Raw genomic sequence first — 13,922 nt, forward strand, 5'->3', positions numbered from 1 at the left:
TGGCCCACCCCAACCCACCACCACAGGCACCCAGCCTGGCTTGTGCAGCACCCTGTGCTTCATGGTACAGCTATCCATCTGCCCCATAATTAGGGAACAACCCATTTCTCCGGGCTGCCCCTCTTCTTTACAGAGTCCCCCATGGAGCCCCAGTGCCTGACTCGCTTCCCTTTCAAGTGGAAAGAGAAAATTACTCATTTGCACCTTCTCTCCTTATATGCCAGCCCTCAGGGATGATTTCCATGTGCTGGAAGGCTGCACACAGAGCAAGAACTGCTTTGAGGGCTGAGAAACACTGAGGGTGGGTTTTCCCACCCCTCTGATCATTCCTGGCTCGCCCATACAAACTGCTTACCCCCATGCATGGCTCCTGCCCTAACACAGCCACAGATGTGCCAGCAAAGCAATGGGAAGAGCGAAGCAATGCCACTGCCTGCACACAGAAAAGGAGGCTGGGAGGAACTGGAAGGGACTGTTTGGACTTTGCTGGTTTTGCTATCTGATAGGGAAAGAGGTAAAACACCCTCCTGCCAGTTATTCACCATCTACCAAATTCCACAGCCCAAAACGAAAGCTGTTAGATGCCCCACTTCATTTGGCTACATCCCGGCAAGGCAAAAACCGCAAAACTCCTAATCTTTGTGAAGCGACTGCAAGGGTACCGCTGCGCCCACAGCAGCTCTCGCTGTGCACATCCCAGCACCCAGCGAAGCCACCTGCAGCGCGCAGCCCGGCTCCGGCTGCCCGGAGGCTGGGCACCGGGCGCGGCCGGCAGCGAGCCCGAGTCCCGGCCGGGACGCGCAGCCCGGGGCAGCCCCGCGGGGAGCTCCGCGCTCACCTGAGCGAGAGCCGGGGCGGGGGGAGCCGCGGGGCAGAGTTTCCCCCGGAGCCCGGCGGGTCGGGTGCGAGGCGGGCGGCCGGAGCATCGCCTCCCCTCGCGGCACCCCGCGGCGGAGCGGCGGCGCTCCCCGGCCGCCCCCAGCCCCGCCGCCGAGCCCGGGAGCCCCCCGGCCGCCGTGCCCGGGGGCGGGGAGCTCGGCGGGCGGGGGGGCGGCGCGGCGGCGGCGCTAGGGCGGCGCGGCGGCGGGCCCGGAGGAGGGGAGGGAAGGCTGGCGCCGCCGCCCCGCTCGCCGCCAGTCGCGGGGAGGTCGCCCCGAAGTGAGGAGCCGCCGCCGCCGCCGCCGCCCCAACTTCGGCCGCAGCGCTCCCGGCTCGGCTCGCCCCGAGGCCGCCCCGCCGGGGGCCGCCCCCGCCCCGAGCGGCGGGGCCGGGCGGGGAGCCCCGCTGGGGAGCGCCTCGGCGATGAGCTGCCCGCCGGAGGACAGCGGCCGCCCGGCAGCGCCCGGCAGCGCCCGCCGCCCAGCGCCAAACTTTGCGGCCGCCCGGCGCCCCGGGCCAACTTCGGCGGAGGGAGGCAGGGAAGGAGGCGCCCCCCGGCTCCCCGATGCCGCCCCGGCGCGTCCCGGCGCCGCCCCGCGGTGAGGCGAGGGCGACCCGCGCGGTGAGTACGGCCCCGGGGGGGGGAGCAGCGGGGTTGGGGTGCGCGGCCGGGGTCCCCCCTTTAAATCCGCCGGGATCCCCCCGAGCCCCCCGGGGTCCCCCCGGAGCGGATGGGTGCGGGACCGGCGCCCCCTGCCGGCCGCGGAGCGCCGGGCTCGGGAGGGGCGAGGCAGCGGGGAGGGACGCGGAGGGGCCGGGGGGTGCCCGGCCGCCGCCCCCCGGCGAGCACTTGGCTGGCTTCTGGGGGAGAAGAAGACCCAAAGTCGGCTTGGAAGGAGGGTGGGGAGAGTAACCCCGATGGAGCGGACGGGGCGCTGGTGCTCAACCTGGAAACGCGTCCCTCGCGTCGGAAACTGCAAGTGATTTTTCCCAGCGCTCAGCCCCCCCCAAAAAATTATCTAAAGGGACACCTAATGCCGGTGAGCCGCGCAGATGAGCTAAATCTGATAAAGCAGGCGCCTTTGTGCTCGCAAAGTTGGTCCGTGTGCTTTTCTGGCCTCTACCGAACGTACTTTTATTGTTCTGCAATCAACTTTTCGATATTCTGGATTTGATGTGCTAGGAGCCAGCCTCGCTTCTGCAGAGATGTTAGCAGAGACAGTGAGTGAAACAAACGGCGGAGATGCTTTTAAAGAGGGAATAAATCACTGCCTTGCCTAAGGACAATGCGGCTCGGGATGAGCAGCTGGGGCCTAGGCAGCCAATCACAAGGAGGAAAACCCCAGCAGAACTTTCCCGGGTTTGCTTTTGGTGGGTTTAGACGCTTTTTGTTGTTTTTTTTGTTCGTTTGTTCTGTTTTTTCTGGATTTGCAACAAAAAATAAAGGTTGATTTCAGGCGTGTTTTTGGAGCTTTAAAGGACGTTTACCAGAGAGCTTCCAGCAATTAGCAGCATTTTTCCAATAGACCCATGGACTGCCGTCAGCCCTCAGCCCCATGACGCTGATAAGAAGCGGCACCAACTTTCTAGCTACGTATGTAAAATCTGGCAATAGTACAGAACAAATCCAGGATCTGTTAGACTTCTGCTTTCATTGCATTTTGACAGTAAGAAGTTAGAATTTCATCAGGCTTTAGAAAGTCAGCAGCTCCGAGCCTGCCTTGGAGGTTTGGTAGCCCCATACCCCCAGGTTCTGCTTTCTGAAGAGCGCATAATGTTACCTGACCAGGGGAAAATAACAAGCAAAAAAGCCCCAGCCACCCCAAATGCTGACTTAAAATCGGAGAGGAAAAACTTGCACAACAGATTGAGTCTAGGTACAGAGATATTTAAGGCAATAAACCACAATTATAAAGATTCTAGAGGAAAACCTTAACACAGCTACACACGAAGGCTTTAAAATTTAAATAGCTCAAGTGCCTTGGCTCCATATGCTGACTGCCGATGATACCCTGCAAGTAATGGCAGCGGTGGTGTGAGGTGTCACTCAGCAAAGAATGATGTGGGAAAACCCAAAATAATTTAAGTGCAGAGCCGAATCCCAGCTTTATGGTAGCAGAACTCTATATCTTATTTTCCTCAGCCAATAGTTATTGACATTTTAAATTTCTCCTGAGACAAAGAAATCTTTTTCTGCTAGATAGTTGAATAAGCCCGATAAAAATAGAAGATAAACTTTGTTTGGAGCAGTGTTTGAGTCCACAGGCACTACAGCAATTGTTTGGAATATACTTGGATCTGAGTGTGATGGGAAGGGTGCATTAAATTGTTAAATATAGGTTCCATTTTTGTTTGCATAGATAACTAATTCTGCATAAGACGGGATGCGATTGTTATTATTTTTCAGATTGGAGCAGTGTGTGTACTGGGCTCTCAAATTTTCTAGGTGTAGCAAGGTAAAAATGTTTGGTTTTGATTAAATGTTGTGACATGCGGGAATGAGGGTTAGTTCTGTTTTGTAATACCTATTATTTCATCAATTATAATTAATAATTGGCGTGGACATAAAGGATCTTTTTACCTGGGCGTGATTAGATACACCCCTCTGCTGAAGCTGGGATACGAACTTCCCACAGGGATACAAACTGTTAGGGGTGCAAACTTTTTTCCTTTGGAAAAAAGCGCTCTGCAGGCCCCCACACAGTCAGCTGACAGCCCCCATTCCGTGCATCCGTTAGGGATTTTAACCCGTTCTCCTCACACTGGCGTAAATCATAGTAACTGAGTCGGGCTCTTGTTCTTACTCCTGTGTTGTGGCAGCGTGTGTTTTATCAAATACCTGGACTGTAGGAGAAGCGATTGCTTGTTATTTTATTGCATTCTTCACATACCTGCTGTACGTCAGAATCGAAGGCCAGGAACCACCCTGTAACACTGTGCAGCAACTTTTCAGCAGAGACCTGATGCAGGAGAGGGACTGCAGAGCTTCCAGCTGACGCCTTTTGTGCCGAGGGAATTATTTGGGGCCGGGGGCTGGATTTTCTCTGTGCTGGAAGGAGGCAGAGGGGGTGTGTTTGCTAACAACCCCTGACAAGAGCTGAAGTTCTTCACCAGCAGTAATTCTGCCGAGATGCATTTTAGCTGGTTTGTGGAGAAGGGGGGATCTGCTCAGGCTGCAAAATGGAAATGCTGCGTGAGGTCTGACCGGCAGCCTCACCCACAGGGGAGGAGGGTGCATGTGCACCTTTACAGCCAGTTTTAGTCTGGGGGTCAGCCGTCTGCCTTCCTTAAACGTGTGATGCAGCCGATCTGTAACATGCTCATTGTAGCCTAAATGTCCTCCACTTTGCACAGAGAGGTGCTTTGGGGGAATGCAAGGACAGCAGAGATGGTGTTCATCTCCCAGGTGCCCGGGGATTGCCTCCTGTTTTTCAGGTTGCAGAGGATATGGCATGTGAAAATCCGAGGCCCCCCAGTGCTCGGCAGTTCACATGGCTGTTGCCCCACAAGGCAGGGTGTGCCTTGAAGGTTTTTGGTGTGGTAGCTGTCCTCCAGCAGCGTGCTGCCACCTTGCCCTCAGTCTGTAGCTGTGTCACTCCCTCCGTCAGCCCCGTGGGCCCTGCGCCCCCAGAGCCTGGGACCAGCGGGCAGACAGGGAACCGGAGGTGCAGAGGGTAGGTGGGGGTGTCACTTACTGGTTATTCCTGATTTGTTGATTGCTTCTTGTAAGGTCAAATGTGCAGGTGTTAACTGAGGGGGTAAAAACCGCTGCTTTGTTACCCACAGCAAGAGCCTTAGTGCTATGGGGCGCGCACAGCTATAAACTTCAGAAATGTTATTCTAAGTGTTTTTTACAAAATAATGCATGTATTTTTAGAATTAGAGCACTGAAATGTGGAATGCATATAGCAAGTGACTCTGCAGGAATAAATATAAGCAAGACAAATTGTATGGCTCTGTTAGAAAAACCCCAATAGCGCTTAGCATATGATCCTTAATGTGCTTTGGTCAATATCTTTCTCTGTATCAATGGAAGCTCATTAAAAGAAGATATTGCAGACTAACTGAGCCATGCCGTATTAGTTCTTGCCAAAGCTTGACATTTTTAATACATTAATAATATGTCTGTAATGTAATGGAAAACTATTAATCAGAACTGGTTATATGCCAGAATTTTAAGCTATAATTGGCTGCTTCTTGTCAGGGATGTCTGTCGTACAGTTCTACATCTGCCTAATACTCAGATGTCTTGCACTCCTCTGCACTTTTTCCTTGTCAGTGCACTAAATTCGATCGATGTTATAGTCTATAATTCTGTGTAACGACCATCATTATGACTCTGGCTTACTTTAATGAGAATTCGTTATATGGGAAGTGTTTTAGCACAGTGTGTTAAGGTAGCGGCTTGCTTCCTATTATTTCAGTCCTATCCAGTCCTGTTTATTTGTAGATCTGCATCTCAGCAGTTATTAAAAGGTTATTGGAAACTGAAGAGCTAGCAAGGAAAATATTAAAGAAAACAAATCTATTTTTCCTGAATATAGAAGCTTGTAGACTAAGGATAATTAAACCTTGTAACTTTTTATTTCTACATAGAAACATGATGTTCACTGACTGTTCATTCCAGCTATGACCAAGCATTCTCTAATACGGACTGTGTTCTGATTTCTGACAATAAATTTCAAATAATTTGCAGGTTTTGAGCCAGGTGAAGGGACTCTCTCTCTCTTTTTTTTTTTTTTTTTATTTTATTTTAAGCAGGGAATATTTTTCCCTTCTGTATAATGACTGTGCTAGGCTATGTGACTTTTTATTTTTTTTCCCTGCAAAATACATTAGAAAGGACTAGAGGAGACAAGTATGAGGGTGTCTTTAGAAGGACGTGGAGAACTTCTCTGAATTATTAAAATCTAAGATAGTAAGTAAATATTGCCACTGAAATCAAACAAAAAATAATGTAAGGCTGCTTATAAAGCTATGGTACTACTCAATGTGATTCTTAAGAAGATCTAATTTTAATTCAGTCTTAGATATTTTTTCTTTTATGTCAAATTCATATTTGAGGCTTAAATATATTTGATCTAATTGAGAATTGTTATTGCATGAAATTTCAGATATTCTCTGCATATTCTGATAAAATATACCAGAGTTGTATGGTAACATTTGATAAAACGAATATAATGGAAAATTGCATTTACGTCCATACGGCAATTATTGTAAATTACTTTGCTATGGAAACACAATTCAACCATCTGTTGGCATTTCATAGTGTCTGCAGTTTAGCTCAGTTTAAGATGAAGCATTATTTAAATATAGGGATGCCGCTTGTGAATAGCTTTGAAGATAAGTTTTGAAAATGTGTATTACCAAAGCGACATACGCAGGAGCTCAGCGAGTCATATGACACTTGCTGTGGTTTGGGGTAGAGGAGGGTTCATGGCACACAATTTAAGCCTCAGAACAAGCAAAGTGGGTGACAGAACGGGATGACTTACGGTTGTTCGTTGATGTCTGCCTGATGGGTTTGCTTAGATTTTAGCAGCATCCAGATGAAAAGAGTGCAGAGATGCTGTTGTGGCTGTCTGAAATCCTCTTCCTGCAGAGTCCAGTCCTATGGCCACAGAAAGCAGTGCACAAGCTCCTGTCCTCAGCTGGCACAGGCTGCCAACAGGCGCAGGCTGAAAGAGATGAGATGGAGTTTGTAGTCTGATTTTTGTCTGTCCGTGTTTAGGGAGCTTACCCCATCTTTGCAGTTTCCCCCGCACACTGTTTGTATTTTTACCAAATGCATATGTTGTCATTGTAATAACATCCTGGGATTTTCTGTGTGTAATAAAATGATTGACGTGACATAAACCGAGCAGATTTCTAGTTAACTTTTTGAAAGGGGATCTATCTGCTATGAAATAAATACCACGTACACAGGGACACCCACCCACAAACCTAGGAAAATACAACATCCATCCTAGAAGGGGAGAGCATCCTTACAGTAAATGACAAATGGACTATTATCTTTATCAGTAGTTTATCAGCATGACCAGTTAAAGAAGAAAAAAAGGAGGAAAGCTCTTCCAGTGCTAATGAGAAGTTTCAAGGAAACCGAAGTGCGTTTACAGAGTCTTTATTACTCTTCCAAAAAAGAGTGTAAGAAACATGTAAGGCTTTTGGAGCTCACTGAGGTCCTCTTGCCAAGAGACTGTCACTTGCCAAGAGACCTGGTACTCATCTCTTTGTCACCTCAATAAAAGAGCCTTCCTGCTGTTTCACCAGAGTTTGGTTCCCTGCTCCCCTACCTACCTGGATAGATGTGCACAATACTCAAGTTCTGTAGTTTGCTCTCTGGTGTTGCAAGGATGAAAATACAGTTTTGGAAGCAGAAACGTGTAACTCACCTGGAGCGTTACAAATCTGTGTTTGTTAGAGAAGAGTTAAATCCTTCATGTCAAAATACTTTTCACTCTGAATGATTTGGGTGGTTTGTCCAGTGTAGCACAGCACCCACAGTAAAGGTTATCCATATTATACCAATTTGCTTTATATTGCATCAAACCTCCAAAATGTCAACATGTGATATATTTTGTAATGCATTGATTCTTGGACAATAACTCTAACTTTTATTGTTTCTAAAAGGGTGCTGGTGCCAGAAGAAAAGAATGATTGATGGGAAACAGACACCAGCCTGTAGACACTCATCCTTCTGCTTCAGATACTGATTTATCAGTGCGTCTGGGCATCCCCTGTGAGCTGTGAACACGGAGGATCACTCAGGGTTATCGACAGTGTAGCTGAAGACCCGCAACTTCACAAATTATTATCTGCTATTGGACATCTTTTACAAGAAGCCCTGACAGATAAGTTATAAGACAAAGGACAAGCTCTACGTTGCTGTGAAAGGCTGTCACTGGGGTCTGTGTGGCTTCTACCAAAGTCTTCAACTTAGTAAAGCAAACACTGTATCCTAATGCTTCACGTTTGAGTTGGAACCTATTTTATAAAATACATACATGTATATGTATATATATGTATAACCTATACAGACTGCGCGTACGCCAGTACTGAGCATCCTTACAAAGGTGACATACAAGGATTTAGAAATGTATTTGTCAAGATTCCTGTCACTTCACGCCCTCTGGGTTACCGTATCTTCCGTGATGCAGCATTATCCTTCCGTGTGGGGACATTATGATGTGTGTAAGACTCAGATTTACACAGAAGAAGGAAAAGTATGGGATTACATGGCCTGCCAGCCAGAAGCCAGAGACATGATCAAATACGTCAGAGTGACTCTGGATCCCCCAGATATAACGTGTGGAGATCCTCCTGAGACTTTCTGTGCAATGGTAAGGCAAGCTTTTAATTTTCATAACTAGCGGATATATACTTGTGCTAGATGGCTGCAAAATGGAAGTCCTGTAGCACACATACAAATGTCCTGGAAAATCTGCCTCGTGTTCTGAATGTGAGAGGGTTGTGCTAAACAGATGCCAAGCAGTACATTAAGCTGGGCAATGTGGTGTTCTTATTATTGGGGCCTAGCTTGACTTGGTCTCAATTCACTGTGTCTTTAGGTCAACTTTTAATGACTTAAAAGAAAGCAGCATAAAACTCATAGTCAGTTAACCCCTAACCAGGGCATATTTGCCTGGATCACGAAAGTATTCAGTGAATTGCTTCTAATACAGTCACCTGAAAGCATCGTAACATTGTGTAATTCAGCATCGTTTCTCATGGTTTGCTCAAGCTGCAGAAACTCAAAAGTGGTGGTGGGAGCTGTGCTGCTGGAGCTTTTTGGGCAAGCCTGCACTGGCACAGACAACATTATTGGAGCCCGGGTACCCAAGGCAGCACGTATGCACATTTGTGTGCATGGGAAGAGTAAGAAAACCCTTCATATAGGGGCTGGCTCTACAAACAGTTGAGAGCTTTTTTTTCTTTAACTGAGACTGCAGGCATTCAGGTCAACTAAGAAAGACTAAAGTCAAGTTCGTTAATTTGGATGCTCCTAAAATTAGAAAACAATTTTGGAAATGCTGGGCTTGGTAAATAATTGTACAGGTATGAGAAATGAGGCAGGCAGCATATATCAGCCTTTTACAGCTGTGCCGCTCCTGAGTATTTGATAGATTGTGCTCTAAGAGGTCAGTGAGATTGGAGGAAATTTTCAACTTGCAGATAACTTTTTTCTTCTCACAAATACTTAGTATTTTACAGAAATAAATATTTTACAGAAATAAATAAGTGGAAGATGTGGTATTCCTTTACTACAGAATGGGAGTTTGAGGCACAAAACATATATATTAATAAAGCACTGGAAATTTACATCACGTTACCCAGATGATTTAGGTTTGAAAAAAACATGAGTTCTGGTAGGTGAGGGAACAGTCTACAAGACATTTGTTTGCCTGTGTACAAATCATCATCGCTGTGTGACAGAATCCCCACAGGAAGGAAATTTGCTTTTAAACGCCTTATGGTATCATTTGCAACCACTACTGTTCTGTAAGGAGTTCAGGTCCAACCACACATACATTTAAGGCATTATGTGCATGCATGCAGCTGCTTCCCACGTACATTATGGTAATAGCCACGTGATAAATTGCGGAGCTACGTGAATAAATTACATTCACTGTGATCCTTTGACTGCACCACTTGCTCTCTGCCCACTAATCCATCTCTGCTGACATGACTTTGACGCTCTAAACCTCCAAGCAGCTTCAAGCAGCCCCTGTTTAAAAACAAATAAATGTAACGCGCCTTGTGTAATATGGTTGTTTACTTTTTTTCTTTATCATTATGTGTATTTTCTCCCTCAAAATTGTAATGGATAGGATTGAGCCCTCAGTCAGTGATGTTTAAACTTGTTCTTCTAACGCAGTACGCTGCCCAAGAAAACCTGTTTCTTCCTTTTAGTGCAGATAAACATTGCAGCAGTTCCCATATTAAGCAGTTTTTTAAATTTCTGAATGCCTTGGTTATCACTACACTCTTTAGATAGAACAATGATGATAAAAAAAATGACATTTTGATTAAATCTAAGTATTAAAATGGTGTCAGAACTCTCCCTGTAAATATTTGACCCAGCAAGGTCTTTGCTGCAGTGATGGGGTATGAAAGTTTGCTTAGGAATCACCTGAGGTCACAGACGTAACTCACTTGCTGTATAAGCACTTAAGATGCAGAAGGCCACCAGAATCCTAACAAGAGGAGTGGAAGAAGAGGAAGAACTGGAGAGCAGGAGGAGATGCAGAAAGGGAGCAAGAGAGCACAATGAAAAAGTGTATTTAGTGATACGAGTTTATGTACTACATGACAGACAGTTGTATTTGCTTTCAGCATAGATTTATATTGTACATATGCTCTGTATTCACATGTGCGTGGTTAATGACATGACTTACTTGAAACATGAGGAAAATTACAGGAATAGTTGGTGTTCCTGAGGTGTTCCACAGCAGCAAAGCACTCCCTTCCCTAAAAAACGCTTCATGTCCACCTGTACTATATCTAATTAGACGTCGTTCAAAAGGAGGTTTTACATATTTGTAGGGTTGAGCCTTTGGCATTTGCCAATGAGCGGATCTTCTATGTTAGTGTTCATTTTTAGGTTAGGAAAATAGCACTGTCATAGTAGGAAGAGGTGGGCAGTGGAAGAGAGCGTGTTCCAGTTAGGCATGTTCTTGTACTTAAAACAATTCCTGAATTTGAAATGGCAGAGATATAAGCATTTCTTTTCAGGATAGCAAAGTGATGAACAGGCTTATAAAAATGTTTGGTTTTATTACTGTGAATATTATATTGTAGCGTACCAAAGCTATGTAGCAGTTTTTTGTTATTCAAATCAGGTTAATACTCAACTGCCTTCTCTTAATTCCTTGAAGATCAGGGTCCTTTCAGATACTCTAAGAGAAGTAACGGTACGAAAAAGCTAAGTCTCCTTCTGCAAGAGGAGGAAGAGATTGCATCAATCTTCTGGTTTGTCTCCATATTCATTCTCCAGTCAGCTTAAGTTTTCACCACAAACTATACTGGCAAATTATATGGACTGAGGTACTATCTATCTGTTGAGTCTATGACAGTTATAAGCATGGCACAGATAAGACCACTAAACCACAACCAGAGTGAGGAATTTCACTCGGTTTCTGTTGGGAGATTGCAGTAAAATCTAGGGAGTCAGTGAGAGCAACATGAGTATACAGGAACATGCAATGTTACCATGCACTGAAATGCATGCAATCCTACGATAAAGAACTACCTTCGTCTCTGTATCTGCAGAAGACATGAAAAGTAAGGGCTCTAGATTCCAGCAGGGAAGGCTAGGTACCGGGAAAACCTGGTAGTGGTCAGACTGGGCAGTACTGGAGTGCGCTGCCCCAGCAGAGCCCACCTACCTCTGGGTAGGGGCCTCACGGCACATCTTTAAGGGCTGGTTTAGCAGAGGGCTGGCAGCAGTGAGCAAGGCATCAAGCATGGAAAAGAGGCAGTTGATGGTAAAGTTTGGTTCCTACCTATTTCTGCATACTCCCCATGGAATTAAGTGGTTTTATGAGTCCATTATGATTTTTTATTCAGTGAGCTTGCTTAGTTGATAAACCAAATAACAAGGTTCTGCACATGCAGATTTGTTACAAAATGCAAATGCACTCCTCCAGTCAGCAGCTAATCCAGCATGCGGCAGCTCACCATTCTTAAGTACCTTTGGGCCATCCCTCCAGGACAGCATCTGTAGGTATTCTGGGGAGCAGATAGCAGGAAAACTATCCTACAATTGCTTTCATGCAATCTGTTCTGAGAATAACATTATAGTTTCTGGTGACATTCAGTATTGACAACTCATGAGATTATTCTGAAACCTCAAACCCCTGGAGTCCTATGATTATAAGAGATTCACCACTTTCATTTAAAACACCATCTTCATTTTCTTAGTCCTCCTGGTTGCAAAGAAACGTTTGTTGAAAATGAAACTGAGAAGCTCAAAAAGCAAAAGCCGAACAAATAGCCCACCGAATTTGTTTAAAAGCTCATCATTTTTAAAGTCGCTCAGGATTTTTAGGACTTGGGAAATGATTTTGCTTGAGAGGAGAGAAGCATGAAAAAAATTATAAACAAATAAATGTCATAGAGCAGTTAGTGCTCACAGTCTCTGGCCATGGAGTTGTGTCTGTAAGGAACATGTGACAGCATCCTTCCCTAACAGGTAACTCCTTCCTCTGCAGAAGGGTTTGACTGGTAGCTTCTGTCTTCCCTGTACACTTTAAAGCAATCTTTAGCCTCTTACGTGGGAGGCATGCATGGTGGCAGATGATGCATGTTTATTTTCAGTGGCCTTCCTGCAAGGAAATTTGACTGTCCTTGTCAGTCACAGTACTGGATGGTCACTGTGTTAGAGACAGTGTGGCCATCCTGCCTTTCTATAATTCATGAACTTTGAGCATTTGGCATTGGTAGCAGTGTGTCTGGCACAGTACACTTATGCGTAGTTGGCCTGGGGAAGAGAAAGCTAGAAAGGGGAAAGAGGAGAGAAAAGAGCTACCTCACATTTTCAGAATTCACTTTGCAAAGATACCATAAGCAAAATGTTAAGTATGTGAAGGTGCTAGTTATTGTGGCACTGCAGCATTTCAGTTTACAAAACATATCTGCTTTAAATCCCCAGGAATAAATAACAGCTGGTGAAATCTTTTACCTCCTTAATTGTAAGCACTTGTTAAAATTTCACAAAAAAATCTGTACACTTACAAAAAGAAGCAAAAAGTTTGTCAGCTGTACCCGTGTGTAACTGCCAGGAGCCAGCTACAGAGATGAGCAGCATAATCAGGAGCAGGAGTGAGAACAAGCGTCCCTTCCTACAGCAAGCTCCTAGATTCTGGCCACACACCTTGCATGGCTTTTGCAGGTGCCTTGTCCCCAGGGTCGCAAGGCGTGGCAGGAGCTGCAGCACAGCTCTCCGAGCTGCCAGCACTCAGCACCTGTCTGCTGCCTCTTGCAGGGGCTGACTCCTTCGCTAAAATCTAGCCTTTGTCACCGGTTTTGCATTCAAACGTTTGCCAGTCTTAGTAATGTAAATTCTTCACAAACCTAACCAGGAGACTCCTAGTGGCTCTCACCGTAATTTGCAGACTAGAGATTTATTGTGAACCTGCACTTACAGCTGAAATGGCAACATAATATACTTTTCTGCTTATGTTTAGATCACACCTATCTATCATAACACAATCCAGCATTCCTGTAGCTAAAAAAATGATGAAATTATCTGCAATTAATCTGTTGCCTGCAGCTAACTTTCTTCTTAGGTTAAACAGAATCTTGAAAAGAAGCCTACAGACGGAAGTCACATGTGTTTGTACAATTTATAGAGCAGAAATGCTGATGACAGTAGAAATTTGAGCCCTTGAGTGCTACTCTGTATTTCATCGCCAATCAAAACTAAATTAAGAAACAAAGATTATTAAAAAGTCTTCTGTGAATGTAATTCTGGCATAATATTATGAGGTGGACATTAAATTATTCCCTCTGAGACTTTGAGCGTCATTAATGTAGCATTTCTTTAATTACAAGTAGGCTTATATTTCTTAAAAAAAATAAAAAATACTCTTGCATAGTTAGTGATACCATTATAACGTTTACTGAAATAATTAAATGAACAGATACTCTTCTGAGCAACATATAAATCAAAATGTGAAATAAAAATGTATTTTTGGAAGCATTTTGGCATGCATATAGTCTTGGGTAAGACATTTTTAGAATAACATTAAGCAATACTGTTAAGGGATGCCAATAAGAAAAAAGCCTTTTATTTGCTGAATATGGACAAGGAATCTTTCATTTTAGGTCCATCTGTGCAATCTTATGAGGTAGCGTGGGGGAGAATGGAAACACGGAGTTAAAGATGAGGCTATTATTACTGTCTTTTTTAATGTGAGTTTTCGTATGTGTATATTCAAAAATATCTACAGCCCTGAAAGTTATTACAGACCTGCATCCATCTATTTTGGACTTTTTTACAAGTACATTTAATTAACAGAAATGTAACTTCGTTGTTGGGAAAA

At 45.1% G+C, this 13,922-nt stretch overlaps 1 protein-coding gene and 1 long non-coding RNA gene across 11 annotated transcripts in view; one reads left to right on the forward strand and one right to left on the reverse strand.

Annotated features, from left to right (window-relative positions):
- The first annotated feature begins 1,094 nt into the window (after nt 1–1,094).
- The window catches only part of NTNG1 (netrin G1), a 159,777-nt gene continuing 146,949 nt past the window's right edge, over nt 1,095–13,922 (forward strand). For 3 of the 9 annotated variants that reach the window (XM_072041626.1, XM_027463280.3, XM_027463282.3), the window contains exons 1-2: nt 1,097–1,501; nt 7,510–8,219. In XM_072041626.1, coding sequence (XP_071897727.1) covers nt 7,974–8,219 — 246 coding nt within the window. In that variant the 5' untranslated portion in view covers nt 1,097–1,501; nt 7,510–7,973. Of the gene's footprint in view, nt 1,502–1,727; nt 2,251–4,536; nt 4,554–7,509; nt 8,220–13,922 lie in introns of those variants that run through there. The other 6 variants (XM_027463278.3, XM_027463281.3, XM_027463285.3 and 3 more) reach the window with 6 other exon arrangements.
- The window catches only part of LOC110354292 (uncharacterized), a 31,231-nt gene continuing 25,523 nt past the window's right edge, over nt 8,215–13,922 (reverse strand). For both annotated transcript variants that reach the window (XR_002406051.4, XR_002406050.4), the window contains exon 3: nt 8,215–9,604. This is a non-coding gene — a long non-coding RNA (uncharacterized lncRNA). The remainder of the gene's footprint in view (nt 9,605–13,922) is intronic.

Source organism: Anas platyrhynchos, chromosome 8, assembly GCF_047663525.1.
Source record: "Anas platyrhynchos isolate ZD024472 breed Pekin duck chromosome 8, IASCAAS_PekinDuck_T2T, whole genome shotgun sequence".
Classification (NCBI taxonomy): domain Eukaryota; kingdom Metazoa; phylum Chordata; class Aves; order Anseriformes; family Anatidae; genus Anas; species Anas platyrhynchos.